At 41.3% G+C, this 14951-nt stretch overlaps 1 protein-coding gene across 2 annotated transcripts in view; it reads left to right on the top strand.

Moving 5' to 3' along the window:
• CWC22 (CWC22 spliceosome associated protein homolog) overlaps positions 1–9918 on the top strand; it is a 44436-nt gene extending 34518 nt beyond the window's left edge. For both annotated transcript variants that reach the window (XM_061608300.1, XM_061608299.1), the window contains 3 exons: positions 2558–2659; positions 3279–3463; positions 7754–9918. In XM_061608300.1, coding sequence (XP_061464284.1) covers positions 2558–2659; positions 3279–3463; positions 7754–8301 — 835 coding nt within the window. In that variant the 3' untranslated portion in view covers positions 8302–9918. The remainder of the gene's footprint in view (positions 1–2557; positions 2660–3278; positions 3464–7753) is intronic.
• Positions 9919–14951: the final 5033 nt, after the last annotated feature.

Genomic DNA, 14951 nt, shown 5'->3' on the forward strand with positions numbered 1-14951 from the left:
TCCTTTAATGCTGCTGCAGAGATAAGAACTCTCTGGTAAGAGCTGAAGCCTTAAGGATGACAAACAAAAGAAAGGCTTCTCCCACCAGAGAAGATCAGGAGATCTTCAGCAGAGTTTTTCAGTCTCAAAGTTGCTGCTTTTAAAAGTTTCCGTTGTGGCTGGCTCCCCTTTGCTTGCTCTCCCAGTGATCGTCGTCTTCCCCCCACCCCCATTAACTGAAGGGTTCTGCCACTGCAAAAAGTCTGAGAACCACTGAGGTTGACTGTTGACAGGGGCAGACTATCACTAGCATATAACTGTTGCTTGAAAGCTTGCAACGCTACTAGATCAGGTTCAAGTTTCTCGTATTAATGTGCTAGGCCCTACATTCAGAAGTTGAGTAAATATGGAAGACACCTCCTTAAAGCAAACTAAGACAGGTGAAAAGTAACACAAACCCTTCAAACCAGGTTCATCCCAGACTCCAAATACTAACCCTTGAGAGAACCACAAGCCTTGATAGCCATCATTACTTCAGTGGTATCAAGATTCTGACTCGCCCATATCCATGACCAGACAACAAATAAGTACTGACTCAGCAGGACTTCAGACTAGTCTGTTCTCATCCTTAATTACATCACAAATGTCTGATGCTTACCACTGGTCTGATCTGGAGAAGCACAATAAACACCCCTTTTTCTACTTTATTCTTTATTGTCCCTTTATAGTCAGATAACATACTGTTTTTTTCTCCTCTGCACTCTTCACTTCAGATGTTCATATTAACACTTGTTCCAAAATTGTCATTAAACCTCTGGCAAAGCTCTTTATTGGAGCATCTTTTAAAGAGTGGTAAATCATGATGAATATACAGTTGTTGCTGTGTTGATCCCAGAGAAAGATGCAAAATATATAAAGAACCATCATTTATTCAGAGATTTCGTGCAGAGATTTGGATAACTGCAAAATGCAGATAACTTTTGATTGAGCATACTGGATAGCTACTAAAGTGCTGGTTCTTGTACTTTTGACCAGTGCTGTCTTAAGGCTGTGAATGACAGATGAATTTCAGAATGTTTAAATCAGGGGCAGGGAACTTTTGGCCCATCAGGGAATCCAGTTTGGACCACGAGGCAATTTTCCCTGAACTATGCCCATCTGTCAATCAGCTGACATCTCTCATGATGTCATCCTGATTTGGCTACAAGTCAAAACATTTTTTTACTTTTTTTTTGCAAGTTTTGCACTCACAGCCAAAACAGGATTTAACACCACTCCCAGTTGTCTGCTGACATGCTGGGAGTTAAATGCTGCTCAATTTGGCTGTGGACATGCACAACCAAAGCATGTGGGTTTTTTGTTTTTTTGTTTTTGCAGGCATCAAGTGTAAGAGGGACTTCTGCTGTACACAGCCAATGCTTGCAAAACGCAGGCTTCTTTCTCCCCTCTGTATTACCTGATGGGTGGGGGAGAAATAAGGTTTGCCAAAGCACCAAGCATAGGGCTGGCAAAACTTCCTTTCTCCCCTCCATGTTAAGTGATGTGGAAAGGAGAAGGAAAGGTGCCGCTTGCAAGCATTGGAAAGGGATGGGAGAATTTCTACTCACTGCAGATGCTTGTAAAATGCTGGCTTCTTTTCCCCTTCCCCATTACTAAAACACAGAGCGTGGGGCTGGCAATGACTCTTGTGCTGTGGTTCCCAAGCAGCCAACCACCAGCTGGAACCCTGCACAAGGAATTTTAACAGGTGGGTTGTCCTGCCCACCTGTCAAAGTTGGCCCTCATGGTGGCCAGGGTTGGCCCAGATATAGGTGTATGTGCATAGTTTGTTTTGGTGCTAGGATGCTTTGGGAAAAACAACTTCTGCCAAGCCAATTATTTGGCAGTCAGAAAAGACATTTGTATAGCCAGTCTCAAATCAGAGCAACTATCAGGGATTTTAAGATTGTTTGGGTAAAAGGTACATTGAAGATTGTCCTGCTTCCATGCAGTATTGGTTTTGCATGCAAATGTTTTAGTCACAAACATCTGTTCACTTTTGACTGAGCTAATGTACTGACTAGCTTGAGACTTATTGTAATAAAGAGCAATACCTTGATCCAAGTCCATTATTTTTGTACTTAAAGCATTTAATTAGATCAGGGGTAATTAAAATTAATTTTGTTAGTTTGATACAAAGGACAGTTGTCTACGGAGCTAGCTGCCATCTGACCATTTAATGTATGCTTACATGTTAAAAGTTCCATATACTGTTTTTGTCCAAAGTAACAACTTTTTTACTGTCCATTATTGAAGAAAATGGACTGTCTAGTTTCCTGTGAAGAAAGTAGTTGCTGTGAACCGCCCAGAGAGCCATTGGCTAAGGGCGGTATAGAAATGGAATGAAATAAATAAATAAATAATACCTGCACCTGTTGTATAAATAGACCCATCTTGTTTTTGTTTCCTTCAGATTAACTATGTTTGGAAGTATTTTTTTAAATGATATGTGGCATTTCTAAATCCCTTCTGGATAAAAACTGAAATTTGTGGTGACCAGAAGCTTGAAGTATTCTTGCTATATTTCATTTTTTAACAGAACTCTACAACCATTCTTTGAAGGATTGTTGCCTCGGGATAACCCAAGAAATACTAGATTTGCCATTAATTTCTTCACTTCAATTGGCCTTGGAGGACTGACGTAAGGAAATCCATTTTGTTACATAATAAAAAGTAACTTCTAGGGTTCTGTTACTGGGCTGAATCAGATGATGACTGTCCCTGATCTGGCCCATATACATAGTAGATAACAAACTGGTGGCTTCTCTCTCTGCCTGCCCTGGCTTTGATGTCCACACAGAGGTACATCATTCAGATAAGGCCTCCATATATGAAATCCAATGTACATAACCCCAGATTGTGCAGTTGATATACCAGGGAATTCTGCAGAGAAATATAGTGACCATCGGTGCAACAGTCTCTTGTGTAGGCCCTATTCAAACATAATGCCCCTATGTGGACATCCGGAGATGTTGGAAAAGGGGAGGGAAGGTGTGTGCTCAGTCTATGCCATGTGTATGGGTCAAATCAGAGACAGAAGTCATACAGTGCAGCCCATACTTTAAGTATAATGCTCCAGCATCTCAGCAAGAAATAAGATCTGATATGGGGCTATGCAGGTAGGGACTGGCACTTTGATACTTGGTCCCTTCTGTGGAAGAAAGGGGAAACAGGTGGACATTTGGAACACAATTTAATGGAACAAAACTTGGCCTTCACATCAGGAATTAAATTATTGTATGTTAAATCTATTTAATTAGGGATGAGCTACGTGAACATCTGAAAAATGCACCAAAAATAATAATGACACAGAAGCAAGATGTGGAGTCATCAGATTCATCTTCAGAATCTGATTCATCTGGTTCAGACGATGATAGCAGCAGCAGCAGCTCAGCGTCCTCTAGTGAGAGTGAATCTTCTGACAGTGAGCGCAGCAGTGACTCTGGTATTAAGCTCCATCTTTTTTATTTATTCTGCATGCTCTTATGCACTTTCATAGAGGGAAAAGTGATGACTCTTTATTCATCCTTTGTTTCCTGTATGCTTAGAAGTGATTTTAGTTATTTGCAACTTATAGGTATCTTAAGTCAATACATTGTCAGCCTGAAGACTTAATAGACAGTACATATAAATCTTTTCAATAACATCTGGATAATTTTAGTTATAGAGATCTTATTGCAACAAAAGAAAACCCATTTATTAAATTGGCAAATACAAATGTTCACAATTTTACCGTAGGCCTGTGTGATTTCATTAAGTCAGATCATCTGTTTGGAGGCTGATTAATTATGCATTCTTCACATTAATTTCCACATGTGGATTTGTCAGTTTGGAAGTGAAAAGGGTAAGAGGAAATCTTGAAAGCTAGCCCTTTTCTGATTTTGTTTGGAAAAACGGAGGGTTTCATCCAGTGGTTGTATCCAAAGGAACCTGTCAGTGGAACAGGTAGGGAAGCAATTTTGGTGATTTCCGCCTTACTCCTTTCCCAAATCTTCCCTGGAGAATTCCTCAGTCCTCTTAAGCAGATTTGGAGGGTGGGGCTCTAAAGGGGAAATTTCAAAAAATTGCTTCCGTCCCCCATTCTGTTCTGCTGACAGATTCCTTCCATCAGAGGAGCAGCCCAGAAGCACAGTCTGGGGGGGGGAGGCAAATTATCTCTCCATCGTGAAGCTGATGTGGCACAGCCCCCTCCCCCATTGGTGAGTGATAGAACCAAATGTAAAAACGTGAATCTTCCTGGGCAGCACAGCCTTGGGCATAGTAAGTCCTACTATGTTGAAATGGGTCATACTGCCTAGCCTAGCGTGTTTATAATTGCAGCTTTAGTGGACTTGTTTGAGTGGCTAGCCTGCCAAAAAAAACACACCACCCTAATCTGAACAATTCTCTGACTTTTTTACACAATCAAGGTGTTGATCACAAGTTGAAATGTGAGCACCTGGAGAATTAGAATGCCTTATTTCACCTCCACTTCATCTTGTAATAAGTAGGCAAACAAAACCTATAGCATGGTTATCTATACAGCAGGATTCATTTTAAGCCATTCAGTGGTGAGATACTGACCTGCTCAACGTGGGCAACACTGTATGTGTGTGGCTAAAACACCAAGGTGTGCTATGCCTGTACCTGGGAACTCTTTCTCTCTTCTCTCCCCACCTTCAGCATTGCTGGTGTGTAAACAAGCTATTTTCTCTCACGGTTTTGTCAATTTAAAAAATGAGAAAGAAAGTAGCTCTCTCTTTTGTAACTTCTATTTTATCATTAGCATTTTTGAGTGAGTCATCCTACTGATTTTTCTGTTCCACCTAGTTGATATGAAATATAATTGAAGTTTGTTTCAGCCCAGTAATGTCCGCTAGCCTAGTCTGGATCATGCACGCAGTTAGTTGTGAGAGCAGATGATAGCCCAGCGTGAGCTTCTGCATGCAAGAAGCATGCTGACGTAATGTAAATTAGATTTATTAACGGTTTTATGAGCAAAAGTCTTCGAATTCACAAAAATAGTATAAATTAAGAATGCATGAAAAAGGCCCTCGACAAGTTGTGGTAAGTTTTCTTTTTGCTGCAACTCACCAGTAACACGAAAGTACTAAAGGAAGATGATGGAGCAGAAGGTATAATCAGAGAAGTGGCATTTCAGCAGAGAGCCAGATGGCTCCTACATAGACAGCTGTAGCTGGATGGGAATCAGGAAGGTCCTCAGTGACAAATTAACAGATTCTGCTAGAGCAAGTGTAGCTTTCTTGCTCTTTGGCTTTAATTTTAGTACATTCTGTTTGAATGTTGTATCCTTTTCTAGAATGAGGTGATACGATAGTCTCAGCTGTATGATTTTTTTTTAACACTGCAAGCAGAAATATTGCCAAAATGATGAATGCAATGATGCTTAGATGGTTTGATGTGAGAGTCAGCTTCTGTTTTATTTGCAAAGTTTTGTGAAGAGAACATCAGGCTACTTGATAGTTGGCATTCAAAGCGTACTCTTTCATCATCATGTAGTTTTACAACAATGAAGACATCACATTATTCAGATGAGGTTTCTTAGAGTGCTTCAGAATGTCTAGCAGAAAATGTCTAGAATGTCTATCTAGCAGTTAGAAGTAGTGTGTATGGAGGGGGACCCTTTAGTTTTAGCAGTATTCAGACCTCAGTGTTGTACCAGAAAACTGAAGGAGCTATTACTATAAAATTTGACTATTGTTCTAAAACTATATTAAGCCACTGTATCCTTTTGTAAAGGGGAATGGGAGGCTTTATATTTTAATGGATAATGAAGGTTGGTATGCGCCTTTATACAAATGTCTTCCATATCTCCTTTGAAATCCCATATTTTAAATATTCAAACTGTATCTCAAAATGCCCAGCATATTAAATTTGTACTCTGGGGGTAGCAAAATTACAACGTCTAATATTAACTTACAGTCCTATGGTATAGGGAGAACTGAAAACTTATGTTTGTGGGGTGAGAACACTAAAAGTAAATATTTTGAATGATCTTTACATTTCTAAAACTTCAATGTGATTTTCAGTTAATGGACTATGGGACAGTTACTGAAATTTTATTTGTCATATCACAGCACAGAATTAAGGCTACTGTGTTGGGGACATTATGGTCACGAACTGATCATTTTGTTGATGAAGCATAGACGATAAGAGCATGATAGGAAGCCCCCCATTCACATCTCAATTCAGCTATGAACTCACTGGATGTTTTTAGGTGAATAGGCATATCAGTGATGTGGGGATAACAAAACTGTTCTACTTTACAGCTTTGTTGAAAGGATTATGGGCATAATTTACAGAGAGATAATACATATGAAGCATAATGGTTTGGATCCAAAGTAATGTGAGATTCTTTATGATCGTATAAAGGGGCTTTCTTGCCCCCCCTTCCTGAAGCAGACATTGTGCCCCCCCCCCAGCTTCTCCAAAGGCAGGTGGCCCAACATTGTGTCTTAACTTTTTACTTCAAGGAGAGCTTTTTTGCCACTGAATACAGATCAGCTAATTCCTTGTTGCCTAGGAGAGGAAGACGGATCTGGTCAGTATGTTGCACATTATCTGTAGTAAAAAAAAAAAGAGGCCAGGTTTAGTGATGTGCTGCGTAGTCATCTTTTTTTCCCAGCAGTGAGTCTATTTAGCATATTCTTGCTGATGGTGAATATGCCTTGGCAGCTCATCTTTTAAGTCCGATTTCTAGTTGCAAATTCTTTAAATAGTACTAAGAAAGAACCGCAAGCCTATCTGTTAGTGTTGGGCACATGCAAGTGATCTTGTTGCAGCACAGGAGTATCTTGAGTACTAGTAACTTCAGTAAAGATGGACAATATGCTTCTTAGATACTTTCTTGAAAAATGAAATGGACTGCCTTTAAGTCAATTCTGACTTATGCGTGATCCTATGAATAGGCTTTTCATGGTAAGCAGTATTCAGAGGGGGGTTACCATTGCCTTTCTCTGAGGCTGAGAGGCAGTGACTGGCCCAAGGTCACCCAGTGAGCTTCATGGCTGTGTGGGGATTTGAACCCTGGTCTCCCAACACTCTAACCACTACACCACACTGGCTCTCAGATACTTTCTTATGTGGTCTTTAAATTGTTTGATACATTCATGTTAAATGTGTGGTATCCACTTACCTACCTGGTTACAGATGGAGAAACTAAGAGGCTTTAAGAAGTTCAAATTAATATTTTGACTCTCTTGTTTTTGAGAGAATCTGAAGTGAACTATCTTTTCTGGCCTTTAAAATGATCTAGTGATGTCTGTAGGAAATGGTAGTATGAGCAATGTTGGCATTACGCAGATTTTTTCTCAGAATGATTGTCCAAAAAAGCAGAGCAAGCTAAATATCTTTAACAGGTCTTGGAAAACCTCCCACAAAGAGAAGGAAACAAACACATCTGCAATTATTAACTCCAGCTCAGTGGCCAGAGTACCACTTGATAATGTGGGTTGTTTTCGAAGTATCTGCCTGTAGCTTGGATCCAAAGATCTCACTGTGTGAATGAAAATACTCCTTCTTGCGGAGGTGCAATGTGTGGGGTTTTGCCCTCCTGTCTGCAGCTCCTCTGCTGCCACCCCCCACCCCATTTGCTCCAGAGGGATGGGAGACCCTCCAGAATGGCTTTGGTGGTCCTCCCCCTGATTGTGGGATCCTTAATATGTTTTGATGCATGAATTAAGGCAACTGAATACATTATCTTAAAAAGTAAATTCTATGTTTTTGATCCTTTCAGATGTGAAAAAGAGGAAGTCACAAAAGAAGAAAATATCAGACAAAGATAACAAGAGGAAACAAGGAAATAAAAAGAAACAGGCTGAAAAGAAAAAAGAAAAGAGGCAGCCAGAGAGGGAAAATGGTGCTGAGAGAAACTCGGAAAGAAATGCTGACAGAAGTTCAAGAGACTCAAGTTGGAGAGATGATGCATCACAGAAACTGTCTTATGACAGAGATTATTCCAGTGGCAGAAACAGTTACTGGAGTGGAAAGGACAGGGAGCAGGAAAGAAATATGCCTTTAGAAAGCAAAACTAGCTATTCCAAAAAGAAAAGGGCAGAAAGAAGAAATTCTTTTTCTGATACTGAAGAGAGGGACAGCTGCCGTACTAAAGATGGTGAACTTCACCGACGAAGGAAAGACAGATCAAAGTCTAGAGAGAGACCCCGTACCTATCCCAGTCCCAGAGAGGATGAAAACAGCCGATATCCGGACCAATTTAAAGAGTCAAGGAAAGATGAGGGCAGGCGAAGACACGGGGGAGATTCCCCATATAGGCGCAGATGAGCCCAGTAGATGGCTTTTGAAATACAAATGAGTTTACCTTATGTCAAAAACTGTATTTTAACGATATATTGAACATTTTTTTAAAAGGACCTTTTGTACAAAATTCTTGTAAACTTCATTGGAATTTTGAATGGTTTCCATACCCCATCTTTTTATGGTCACTGTTACTTGTTGAATCTTTCTATTAAGCTGCTGATCAGAGGTTTTTTACTCCAGTTACAATCAGATTAGTTTATTTTGTTAATAAAACAGTTCAGACATTTGTTTTATTGAAATATTAGTGTTTAACAAATATTTTTGTAAATTTTATTTATGTTCTGTAAAAGTGCTAGACATTCCTTAGTTTTCTTTTGTTAGATAATTTTCAGATTTCAGTACAGATGTTAAAAGGTTTCACAGAAAGAGATTCCCTGTATGTGCATGAATTGCAAAATAGAATTGATGGCAGTTTTTGTTTATTTTAATAAGAAAGCCTCAAACTACTTCTTGGAAATGAAAACTTTTTAGAAATCTGTTGCATGTTATTTGATAAATCTGATAGTCCCCAGCTTTCTGTGTTTTGTTGAAATTTGTTTAATCAAATCTTGGGGGGGGGACATAAGCTATGTTAAGAATTTGTTAATGGATCAGGTTCTGTTCTTGGGTGAATGCAGTGTGAAAGGATGCCAATAAAAAACTGGCCCACACAGCTGATAACTATATTTTTTTCAGAGCTTAAAAATCTGCAGTTCAATTAGTGCCAATACCAGAGTTCCTTTTTACTTAAAACAGTGCTGTAAACATTTTCAGCACATTTTGAGGAGGATTGGATAAATCCATCCTCATTTGAATAAGGACTAAAGTAACCAAAGATTGCTTGATATTTATTTTACAATTGCCTGCTACAGAAGAAAGAACCTGAAGGTTAGTTAATTTCTTAAAATAAAAAATATTTTTAAAAATATGGATTCATGGGTTAGGAGGAATTTATATGAAAATGGCATGTGAATTTCTATAATATTGTTTTACTTCTGCTGAAAAATATTTATAATTATGAAAATGAGCTACAGTCGATACTTAAAATTGTTATTATCAAAGGCCTGATGTTATGATTAGTGGGTAATATTCAGTTGTGGTGTTCCTCTTGCAAAACAGACTTTCTCTTCCTCTCCTTCCCCCAGCAGCCCTCAAGCATCCTCCAAATCTGCTGGAGATGGTTGGTAGACCCTCCTCGAGGCATATGGGGGTGTGGGGCTGTAGAGGGGATCAGAGAAAAAGCTGCCATTGTTTCTGCTCACATGATGTTTTCTTCTCTAATTTTAAGATGTCATTTGGGGGGGTTATTAATGGGGCTTGGATGAGAACTTTAACTGTTGCATCAACATCAGAATTAAATACATTAAAATAATGAAAAACTTTGTTCTGGAAACTAGCCATATAAATAATGGTATTCTATAATCTCTTTGAATAATTGACTGTTCTGTCAAATAAATGTGAACAATTACTTTGACTGCACAACACTGGGGGTGGCTCAAAGCAAAGCCACTTTGGAAATTGGTTAACCTCTGTCAAACATAAATGTGAATTTGTAGAAAATAATCAGTTCTTTCCAAATACAGTGTTCTTTTGTTACTCAGATTTTGAAGCATTTCAGTTTCCTTCTTTTAAAAAATAAAGCCTTGCATAGTGTTGTTGTGAAACACATTGTGAAGAGGGCTCTCAGGAACCAGTCCAATTTGTCAGCTCTTCCACATTATCAACTTTTGTTGCGACATCTGCCTCAAAAGGTGTCTTAGAGAAGCCTAGTTTAGCATTAAGCAATATATAAATTCTATTTTTCTGTACAAGGAATTCAGTGAACTGCAAATGTCTTAATAACATTTCTGATATTAGACCTAATGATTGGTGTTTCACTAGTTGCACCATAAAACTTGCCATTAATCTATATGTATAGTGGCTTGAAAGTGAAATCTGTGCAGAAGCAAATATTAGCTCAAACCAAGCCTGGTGGTTGATGCTTATTACAGACCTCATTACTTCAGTTCAGTAGCAGCAAATTCAGTGGAGCTAAACTAGCTCATTATGTGGGTTTTCCAGTGTGTTTTTTTATGGCCTGATCTCATAATCCTCCAAAGTTGGTAATTCAGAACAGATCAAGTGAATTTTATTTATTTATTTTAAATATTTCTATCCCGCCCTTCTACCCTATCATAGGGCACTCAGGGCGGCTTACAAAAATAACATCAAACATATAATAAAATTGTAAACAGTAAAATCACAAAAACATTAAAATAAATTAAAATACATAAAACAATTAAAATACATAAAATACAATATATATATACACATACACACACACACACATATACATATGTATTGGGAGTGATACTAAAGGGATTACAAAGGTAAAATTTAATGCAGAAGTCATAAAATCAGTGTCAGGCTCTACCTTCAATCCCTCCCAAAGGCTCTCCGAAACAAGATCATTTTCAGAAGTCTCTGGAAAACCAACAGGGAGGGAGCAGAGCGGACTTCTTGGGGGTAGGGTATTCCAAAGTTTGGGGGCCACAGCTGAAAAAGCTCTCTCCCGTGTGCCTGTCTGTCTAACATCTTTTATTCCAGGCATGCAGAGGAGACCAGAAGCAGATGATCTTAAATCCAGGGCAGGTACATATGGGAGGAAGCAGTCCCTCAGTTTTTATTTTATTTATTTAATTTAATTTATATACCGCCAGAAGGCTCTCTGGGCGGTGTACAAAAAGATAAAAAACAAGCAATATATAAATACAATAAATACAATAAATCAAAAACAAAACAAACAACAGTTATATTGGTCCAAGGCCATTTAGGGCTTTAAAGGTCAGAACCAGACCTTTGAATTGGGCCCGGAAACAAATAGGAAGCCAGTGGAGTCAATAAAGCACAGGGATGATATGCTTACTGCACCGTGCTCCAGTTAACATTCTGGCTGCTGCATTTTGAACCAACTGCAATTTCTGAATGGTTTTCAAAGGCAGCCCCACATAGAGTGCTTTACAGTAATCAAGCCTCAATGTCACCAATGCATGTGTCACTGTGGCCAAGTCAACTGCTTCCAGGAACGGACGCAGCTGGTAGACCAGTTTGAGTTGGCCAAAAGCACTCCCGGCTACCGCAGCCACCCGATATTCAAGCAGCAGGGCAGGATCCAGGAGCACTCCGAAACTGTGGACCTGCTTCGTCAAGGGGAGTGCAACCCCATCCAGAATAGGTTGCAACCCTGTCCCTGGTGCAGTTTTCCCCTTGACCAGCAGTATTTCTGTCTTGTCTGGATTAAGTTTCAGTTTGTTAGCCCACATCCAGCCCTTCACAGCCTCCAGGCACCGGTTTAGGATGAGCACTCCCTGCAATCAGGTGGTAGGGAGAGATACAGCTGAGTGTCAGCATATTGATGACATTATACTCCAAATTTCCTAATGACCTCTCCCAGCGGTTTCATATAAATTTAAAGAGCATGGGAGACAGAATGGAACCTTGCGGTAAGCAGTAGTCTCCCAGCACCACTTTCTGGGTCCTGTCCGTCAGGTAGGACTGAAGCCACTGTAAAACAGTGCCTCCCAAGCCCATCCCAGCTGGACAGCCCAGAAGGATACCATGGTCAATCATATCAAAAGCTGCCAAGAGGTCCAGCAGCACCAACAGGGATGCACTCCCCCTGTCTGTTGCCCAGTGTAGGTCATCAAGCAGGTCGAGCAAGGCAGTCCCTGTCCCATGACCAGGCCTGAAGCCTGATTGAAAAGGGTCTAGATAGTCCGACTGATCCAGGAAAACTTGGAGCTGAGCAGCCACTACCCTCTCAATCACCTTGCCCAGAAAGGAGATTAGAGACATGGCGGAAGTTGTTAGGATCCTCAGGGTCTAATGAAGGCTTTTTTAACAAAGGTCTTATCACAGCTACCTTCAACAATGTTGGCATAGAACCTTCCCATAGAGAAGTGTTAATTAAATATGCCAACCAGTCAGCCACTCCCCCTCTGGCAGATATGATTAACCAGGATGGGGAACGGTCAAGGGAACAAGTAGTGGTCCTCGATTCTCCCAGAATCCCGTCCACATCCTCAGGCTTTACAAGCTGAAAAGTATCCATAGAAAAATGACCAGAGGAAGCTTCGGGGACATCTGGCACAACTGTAGTTAATTAGTCCAAGTCAGTCCGAATGCAAGCAATTTTATCTGCAAAGTGCCTCGCAAACATGTCACAGCAAGAGACTGAGGGCTCAGAGTCTAATGTGGGGCCAGATCCCCAAAGACCCTGGACAATCTTGAAAAACATCACCAGACGACACTGAGCAGACTCAATGGTGGCAGAGAAGTGCACTTTCTTCGCTGCCATCACCGCCACATGATAGGCTCGCAAATGAGCTCTAGCCTGTGTTCAATCGGAAGCAGACTGAGTTTTTCTCCATCATCGTTCTAGCCGTCGTCCCTGCCGTTTCACCAGGCCTAAAGTTTGAGTAAACCAAGGTGTATTACAGGCCTTCCCTGGTGGGCGCTTGGGAGCAATAGTGTCCACTGCCTGGATCACCTCCGTATTCCAGAGATTGACCAGGGCTTCGGCAGTATCACCAGCCATGCTGGGAATATCCCCCAGAACATTCAGGAAACCTTCTGGATCCAAGAGTCTCTGGGGGTGGACCATCTTAATCAGCCCTTCACCCCTGCAAAGGTTACTGGGGGCACAAAGTCTAAACCTTGTCATGTGGTGATCTGTCCATGACAACTGAGTCACTAAGAACCCCTCCACCCTCAGATCACCTTCTTCCTGTCCTGAACAACACAAGATCAAGTGTGTGTCCTGCCACATGCATCGGTTCAGATGATATTAGAGACAGCCCCATGGTTGTCATGACAGTCATGAAGTCCTGAGCTGGACCTGTGAGTCTAACCTCGGCACAGTGTGATGTGGCCGCAAAAAAGGCAAATGCTATATTAGGCTGCATTAACAGAAATATAGTTTCCAAATTGTGTGAAGTATTAGTTCCCCTCTATTCAGCACTGGTTAGGCCTCGTCTTGAGTACTGTGTCCAGTTCTAGTCTCCACACTTCAAGAAGGATCCCGACAAACTGGAACAGGTTCAGAGGAGGGCAACAAGGATGATCAGGGGACTGGAAACCAAGCCCTATGAGGAGAGACTGAAAGAACTGGGCATGTTTAGCCTGGAGAAGAGAAGACTGAGGGGATATATGATAGCTCTTCAAATACATGAAAGGTTGTCACATAGAGGAGGGCCGGGATCTCTTCTCGATCGTCCCAGAGTGCAGGATACGGAATAATGGGCTCAAGGTGCAGGAAACTAGATTTCAGCTGGACATCAGGAAAAACTTCCTAACTGTTAGAGCCATACGACAATGGAATCAATTACCTAGAGAGGTAGTGGGCTCTCTGACACTGGAGGCATTCAAGTGGCAGCTGGACAGTCATCTGTCAGGAATGCTTTGATTTGGATTCCTGCATTGCGCAGGGGGTTGGGCTTGATGTCCTTATAGGCCCCTTCCAACTCTACTATTCTATGATTCTATGTATGTTGAAGTCATCCAGGAACATCAAGCTGGGGAATTGCAACACCAATGTCGAGACCAGCTCAGAGAGGGAGACTGTTGGGCAGAGGGGGGAACGGTACACCAACAGAATCCCCACTCTGTTTCCCTGACCCAACGCCAGGCACACACACTCAAAGCTGGAGGTGTTAGGGACAGGGTACCTAATTGCTGCCCCATCCCATCCGCTGGATCTTGGCTGCTGGAGTGCCACAAAACCTGGTGGCCAGAGCTGAGAGAAACCTACTCTGCCTTGGTCATTTAGCCAGGTTTCGGTAGTACAAGCAAGGTCAGTGCTTTCATCCAGGATTAAGTCCTGAATTAAAGTGGTTTTATTAGTCACTGACCTTGCATTCATCAGCAGGACAGTAAGATCCAGGGAGTTCCCAGCATAGCTACCAGTGTCCTGAGGGTTGGAAGGGGGACCAGAAGGGATGCAAGCACGAAGATGTCTTATATCCCTTCCCTTGTAACGGCTTAACTGAATTAACTGAAACCTGTCCAGGAAATACTACAATAGTCAAACACACCTCAAGAATACTGAAATGCTACTTGTAGTGTGTACTTCATTACATTGCTATGGGCTATTAAAAACTTAATTCTTTTGTTTTATACGTCCATCAGAAGTGGCTTGTCTGGTGGAGCAAAGTAGCAGCCCTAACTTTGATGTGGTTGTGTTGCTGGCACTTAACAGGGAAGGGGAGGGCCAAGGAGGTTGACACTTCCACCATTGTGCCTGTCCTATGCCAGCCACTTTGTCCCTCTCCCTCCTGGTCAGCAACAAGGACACACCTGCCAAGAAGCAGGCATAGCAGTTTGCCCCCACTGGGCAAGCCGCTTCTGATGGCCCTGTTTTATTCAAAAACGAATGAGCAGAACAGCTGTTAGCAGAGCAGAAGTCCCTTTGATTGCCCACCTGTCTACATATGTTCTGGGTTGGCTGTTTTGATTCTCACCCAGAATGCCAATTGTTGGGCTTCATATAATGAAGTTGTGATTAAATAGCATATTTAGCATTAGCTAGGGTAAATGAGATCCCAAGCACTTACATGACTGAAATGACATACTCTCTTGTTTACCTGCTGGTTGTTTGT

Source organism: Rhineura floridana, chromosome 2 (genome assembly GCF_030035675.1).
Source record: "Rhineura floridana isolate rRhiFlo1 chromosome 2, rRhiFlo1.hap2, whole genome shotgun sequence".
Classification (NCBI taxonomy): Eukaryota; Metazoa; Chordata; class Lepidosauria; order Squamata; family Rhineuridae; genus Rhineura; species Rhineura floridana.